Genomic DNA, 6,866 nt, shown 5'->3' with positions numbered 1-6,866 from the left:
CCCAGATGGATGGATGTTTGGAGTGTCAAGATGATGAACTACACGTGGGTTCGTTCTCGATGGCATAACCGAGTGAGTTGCGAGGGCCAACTACATCCTATGGCTCGAGATAGCATCAAAACATATGGGTCATGTTGATTGGGAACCAAGATAATGTTGGATGCGACATTGCAATGAAAGACCTTAGCCCCAAGTAGGGGCAAAATCGAGTCGAATGACTTGGCCTAGTGTAAAGGCAAGTTGGTGTGTCGCAGATGATTAAACATGCACGCGCAGGTAGCATGTGTGGGCAAACAAGCTTAGATTCAACACAAATGATGTTCGGTTGGCAAAGACAAACTTCGCTTGAAGTTCGATAAAACCACAAAGCCCGGCAAAAAAGTGAATATGGGGCATGAATTTCCCTTAAAGCTGGTCACGCGTGTCAAGATCACATCAAGTTTCATGTTCATGGTCTTATTGTGTGTGAATGGTTAGGAGTCTCCAAACAAGACCTCTAGTTCATAAACCCGATTGATACAAAAGACAACACAAGGCTTAGTAGTTGGCACATAGGGTCACTTCCTAAAAAAAGAATCCAAAAACTCGAGTGAAAACACATAGCCGTAGCCTCAAGTACAATACCGTTTCTCTTAGTAAAAATGGTTCAAAATAAAATTCATATATATATATAATCTTTGAGAAGCTGAAGTGTTCGTTGGTCATTTTGATTTGAGATCACATAAAAAATCATGTTGAGGCGAAAGAAAATCAATGTCTTCAAAACTATCTACAGTTCAAGCCCTTCCTAAAACTAGTTGAATGGAAGCAATTACACAACACATTTAAAGGTGGAGTTTTACAGGTGATTAGATTTTCAGAAGTGCAAATCGAAACGCTTTTGGTTCAGTAATTCTGGGTCTCTTCATCATAAAGCATAAATGAAGTGAACAATAATTCTGACTGCACCGATTCACGACAACGAATTTAGTTTTAGCCTTTGTTCTTCTAGAAGCATTAGTTCGGAGCGCCAATTTTCGAGTTTCGATAACTTGTTCATCTGCTCTGGCTTCAAATCTTGCAGTGGTGTTTTCTGCAATTGAGCTTCTGCAATTCGAATCTGCAAACCAAAACAAGAGAGCAAAGAAAATGATCAAAGAGTTGTATCACATAGACAAACTAAACAAAACTTAGAGATCTTAAGAAAAAGAAACTCAAATCTTCAGCTGTCAAGTGCAACCAATAATTCATTACAAGATGAGTACTAATTTCGCAAGAACAGATGAATTGCTTGAACTTATACTTGCATAAAGTAAGAATACTCCCCACTCACTCCCCACTCCCAGATAACATAGTTTATGAAGAAGTGAACAAGACAGAACATTATAGGCTTTTGAATCCTTCCACTAGATGCTACCTATGCTGGGACTGAGAGTGTCCTTAAGGTTTAAAAGAACTTTGCAGATTCTTCATGGCATTTGATTACATAAACAAAAGTACATGTGTAAATGTAAACACAACGTGCTTTTAGAGGAAGCACTTTTCTTTTAAAGGAATCAGAGTTTTTCATTTAACGGCTTAGCAAAAGCTTAACTTCAGCATCTCCAGAAACAACAAACCACCACAGAATCATCTACAAGAACCATCTGAAAAGTTATCCCCAATCCAAACACATCCATAGTCGGGCTGTAATTAGTTAGACTGTTACATATTTACTGCACTGCTCTCTCTGTAATGCTAGGAGCTAATATAGCTAGAGAGAGATGAGCGATGGTGCGAGAATCTAGAGTAGAAGGGAGTAGAAGGGCGTTTGGACTAAATCAAGATGTGTCAAAGATAGTTTTTGTCGGCTTCAGCTATGAGGTAAGGAAGACATAATGAAGAAAACCGTCTGTCAAAGATACCAACCCTATTGCAAAAAGAACAACTAATGAGCTCCTCCTACACCATATGCATGCATCCTCAAGCCAGCCAAACGGACAACAAATATATCCAAAAATTTATTCCGAAGTTTCACGTCAAAGTGATAGCTCCAAAGCACGTGATTCACATCTTCTTATCGAAACTGTAGAAGATCTTTGGATAAAGTCTAATGTTTATCCTCCCCAAAATAACAAACCAAGCAAAAGACCTGACCAACGAGATTTTGGCCTTCCTAAGTAAGGTGAAGAAATCAAAATCAAGGCAATTGTGGATGACTGCACATGAGATTCTTAGCTAATGTAGTTTACAAACAACTAGTTAGGACTTAAACCATAAATCTGATATAACTCAAATTTTTTAACATCATAACTTAATTAACTAGATCATGTACATCTACTCCGGACAATATGCAAGACCAGAAAGGAGTATCCATGGGAAAAATGTTGTTCAAAGTTAATATCATAACTTTACTCTGATCATGTACATCTACTCCAGACAATATGCAAGACCAGCAAGGAGCACCCATGGGCAAAATGTAGTTCAAAGTTTAGATCATAACCATACTAACAAGATGCCTTTAGTTCTAGAATTAGCAGTGTGATGAAAACTGTTCTTTAGGTGCATACTATTAAACCTAACACCACACTTTATAAGGAAATCGAGATATTAAAAAAAAATTAATATAATTCAAGTCAAAATATATATGCATGCAATGAATTGACAAATTTTCATGAGACTTTGAAGCAAAGATGATTTGTAATATTCTTCCAACGCAAATGTGTCTTCACCTTTTTTTTAATTGCTCTAATTCTCTTATCGATGTCATTGGAAGGAAACTGTAGATTATCAATTGGCTCAGAAGGGTTTTCAATTTTCGGATTTGTAGAAACAGAAAGTTCATTCATCTGGGAACTTAATGACTGGACAGGTTCCAACCCATTATCTTCGTATGATTCCTTTGCTTCAGTGATCTCTCCAATAACCACTTGTTCCAAAACTTTATCCTTTTCATCAGCTGCCTGCAGAAAAAGGACAGTGAAGAAAAGACATGGTTGTTCGTTAGAAATTAAATAAATGGTTTCTTGGTAAACTCTAAAGCATGGTCAAGTACTAAACTGGTACAATAGAAAAGAATATAAAAAATATAAACTCAACCCACGAAATTTTCTAGTTATAAGATGTCTTTCTGAAAATAACAAGGTTTAGTTGCATATGGTTCAATCCAAAGATGCATATACAATACTTCTAATTAATTATTCATGTAGTAGGATTAACGCTTGGTTAATGGTTAATTAGATATACGCTTGGTTAATGGTTAATTAGATATACGCTTGGTTAATGGTTAATTAGATATACGCTTGGTTAATTCCTTTTAGTATCTTTTTAGCCTTTTAATACTTCGTTTCATTACCACCTTGATTCATAATAAAGATTTGAGATAGACTTCTTGAAGAAAACTCTCTTTTAGTCACTGAGGCTACACGAGCTACATGAACTACTCTGAAGGTAAAGCATGCAGATTTTGATAAAAGTGACCTTAGCCCCCCAATGGATATTGGGTGAATATATTCACAACCATGATTGAAAATATATAAGAAACAGATATGTTTTAGTAAAAAATAAATTATAGATATGCACCCCACCTCTTCTTTTCCCTTTCATACTCCACCATTTCCTCCATTTCCTCCATTTCCCCATCCAAAAACGATTTTTCAAGCATTTCGAGACTTCCCACATGTAAAACTACTTGCCATATTTACGAAGTACTAGTGAAGGAAAGTATTGTTAACTCTCCTCGCAAGTGTTGCAAAGAAATTGGAGGAAATAGCCCTCTTGTTTGTGATTATTCACTAGGATTATAAGAAAAATTATTCAAATGAAGTTTTGAGCTTGTTTGGACATAGAAGTCAATGGTTGAACGCTTTGGCAAGATTTAGTGGATGTGACTTGGAAGTCAAAGTAACATGGAATTAATTAAATGATTGATCTAGTTGAAAAAATAAAGCGAGTCTATCTTGAAGAAAATGGGAACGTTGGAATTAAGGTTGAATTAAGTATTTGAGATTTTCCAACATTAGTATCAACACGAGAGGTTGATTTCAATAAAGAGCCTAAGTCATGAACCCGCTTCCAATTCTTAAGACTCTAGATAGAATAGTTTAGCAGAGTTGAGGCAGCTCAAGTTACGGACACATAAGATTAGGTTTGGGCTTCCCTGACCTGGGTGTTTTCCAAAGAACACATTAGTTTTATTCATTCGGATGCAAGAATTGTCCCATGCAGTGGCATATTGGTTATAAAAAAACTATTAAAATAGTGAGGAAGAACATGTTTTCTTTGTTTGTAACAAATGTTTTTCTCAAGTATAAGAGTCAAGGAGGACAATATTTCAAAGATTTCTTTCAAGTTTGAGCATGATAGTTATGAGTTACTACTTGGACTCATTAATGCTTCATAACTTATGTAATTCTCATGAACCAGATCTTCAAGGAGGTTTCTAGACTTGTTTTGTTAGTAGTGTTCGTATTGATCATAGGAGCTAATCAAAGAGAGAAAAAAAAAATGTTTTTCCAAGTATAAGAGTCAAGGAGGACAATATTTCAAAGATTTCTTTTAAGTTTGAGCATGATCGTTATGAGTTACTATGATGCATTTGGACTCATTAATGCTTCAAGGAGGTTTCTAGACTTGTTTTTTACTAGTGTTCATATTGATCATAGGAGATAATCAAAGACAAAAAGAACAACAAGATGAGCCCTTAAACCAGTTTTAAGGGCCTTACATATGTTTAATACCAAACCTTCTAAGTATGATTCTTGGTTAGACAAAGTTATTTCTCTCAAACATTAAATATTAAGGAATGTAGCATATGAACTTTGTTAAAGTAAAAACAGTTTGTAGTTGGCCTAGACATGCATGGTGACAGAAATTCATAGGTTTCATAGATTTGGCGAGATGATTTAAAAGGAAAATGAAAACAGCGAGTAGAGCTTTCTAAAGTTAAAGAATTGATTGACCTCGGCCCTAGTATTAAGATATGCTAGAGGATATAAGAAGGTTAGTAAATTTTAATGATGCTATGGGGAAATAACTAGGAAACATGAAAAGGTAGTGTTCTACCTTATATTCGCAAAGGAAACTTGCACTTAGTTATTTATGCACAATTTGTAAATTCTGGATTAGCTAAGTTCTTAAGAGTGGCAGGTCAAATGGATTTTCATTCTTGCTAATGGGTAGTTGATGTTTCACCCTAAAGGGAACTGTGCACCCAGAGGGTTATTCCTCAAGTAAGAGTTGTTAAAGGATATGTCCAAACCACCATTTAGTGAATCCAAATGGTACCAAGAGGTTCAACATTCCGAGGGGTGGAGGCATATTACAAAATGGAAGAACAAATATTGCAGTAGGTTAATAAGTACTTGATATCAACGAGTGAAAGTTATGTGACAATGGCTTGTTGGTTTATTACAATCCTTAAGCAATCTTGGTTGAGAATGGGAGGTTGTGTCATAGAATTCCTTTTAGGCTTACCTAAGATAGTGAAAGGTTACACCATCATTTGAGTAGTGGGTGGCTTCATTCACAAATTTACTCATGTTACTTCGGTAAAGTTCGGGAAAGTAAAGGATGTCAGTCTTAATAGTAGTAAGGCCTCAGATTATAAACGGTTTGAATTCCAAGTTACAACTTATGGAAATTGCTTATAACCATAGTTATCAAACGACTATTGATATGACACTATTTTAGCCCGAGAAGTAAAGACCTTGCGCACTAGAGAGATAATATAATATTCATCAAGGTACTTTAGCAAAACCACCAACATAGGCAACATAGAAACAAAAGGACGAAATGATGGAAAAGTACCTTGAGTTATTCCTCGTTTAAGGCACTTTCAAGGACGAACTTTTTTTTTTTAGATGTGTATACTGTTATAGTAAATATATAAATACACACACCTCACTTTCTCTTCCCTTTTTGTATTCCATCCTTCACTTCCCCCCATTTTCTCTACTTTCCCCTTTTCCTCCACTTCCCTCCATTTCGTCCACTTTCTCTTCTCTTTTCTCTTATAAATAACCTCCCAAACCTACCATTTCCATCATCCCAACTCATCTCTCTCCTTATTTCTCCATCTGCAGACCATCCTTTTTTTCTCTAGCCACCAATTTGGAGAATAAGAAGAAGAAAGAAATGAAGAAAAAAGAAGAAAGAAAGAAAGAAAGAAAAGAGAGAAAGCAAGTTTGGAGTTAGTTTCTAAATTGAACCTCTTAACAAACCTCGACTTCAAACCCAAACCATGAACCAAACCTCAGCTTCAGAACTAGACCTTGACAAACAGGATCAAACTAACATTGACTCAGAAAATTCAGTGATTTCTGCTTAGGTCAACATGTAAGTGAGCATAAAATTGAAGGCCTTCGAGTTAGGTTGGACGAATTGTATGCTATGTATGATTAACACGTAACTTATGGCTTATTTACATGTTACTAATACGCTTATGAACGGTTTGTGATGCATGTAATTCTAGTCTATGATTCATTGATGTTAAGATACTACGATGACGTTATGCATTATGAGACATTTGAGGAACCACGTATAATAAGTATGAATGATATGTCATTTACATGTATGCATGTCTCATAAGAAAATTATGTCATGAAATGTACTAAAGTATCATGTGCATCATGACCATGTATCATGATTACGAAACCTCATGCATGTTGTATGTCACAAACACAGGTTACTACCCAATATGTTATGAATGGATGCACACTCCATTACATAATATGCGTTCTTTTCTTTTCATTGGTTTTCAGGAACGTGAGCATGCGCTAGTCTATAGTTAGACCTTAAGAGGTACGTCCATGAGTCTACCCAGTGGGTTCATGCATGCATGTGTGAACCATATATAGAGAAATACTACGCATCTAACTCTACTTGAAAAAAAAAAAAAAAAAAAAAAA

General features: G+C 35.7%; 1 protein-coding gene across 1 annotated transcript in view; it reads right to left on the bottom strand.

Annotated features, from left to right (window-relative positions):
* Nucleotides 1-671: 671 nt before the first annotated feature.
* The window catches only part of LOC111455616 (partner of Y14 and mago-like), a 9,721-nt gene continuing 3,526 nt past the window's right edge, over nt 672-6,866 (bottom strand). Inside the window, exons 4-5 of the mRNA XM_023097349.1 lie at nt 2,691-2,921; nt 672-1,099 (exon numbers count right to left, since the gene is read on the bottom strand). Coding sequence (XP_022953117.1) covers nt 953-1,099; nt 2,691-2,921 — 378 coding nt within the window. The 3' untranslated portion in view covers nt 672-952. The remainder of the gene's footprint in view (nt 1,100-2,690; nt 2,922-6,866) is intronic.

This window comes from Cucurbita moschata, unplaced genomic scaffold (assembly GCF_002738365.1).
Source record: "Cucurbita moschata cultivar Rifu unplaced genomic scaffold, Cmos_1.0 Cmo_Scf00017, whole genome shotgun sequence".
In the NCBI taxonomy this organism is placed as follows: Eukaryota; Viridiplantae; Streptophyta; class Magnoliopsida; order Cucurbitales; family Cucurbitaceae; genus Cucurbita; species Cucurbita moschata.
This window is presented reverse-complemented; position numbering and strand designations above follow the sequence as displayed.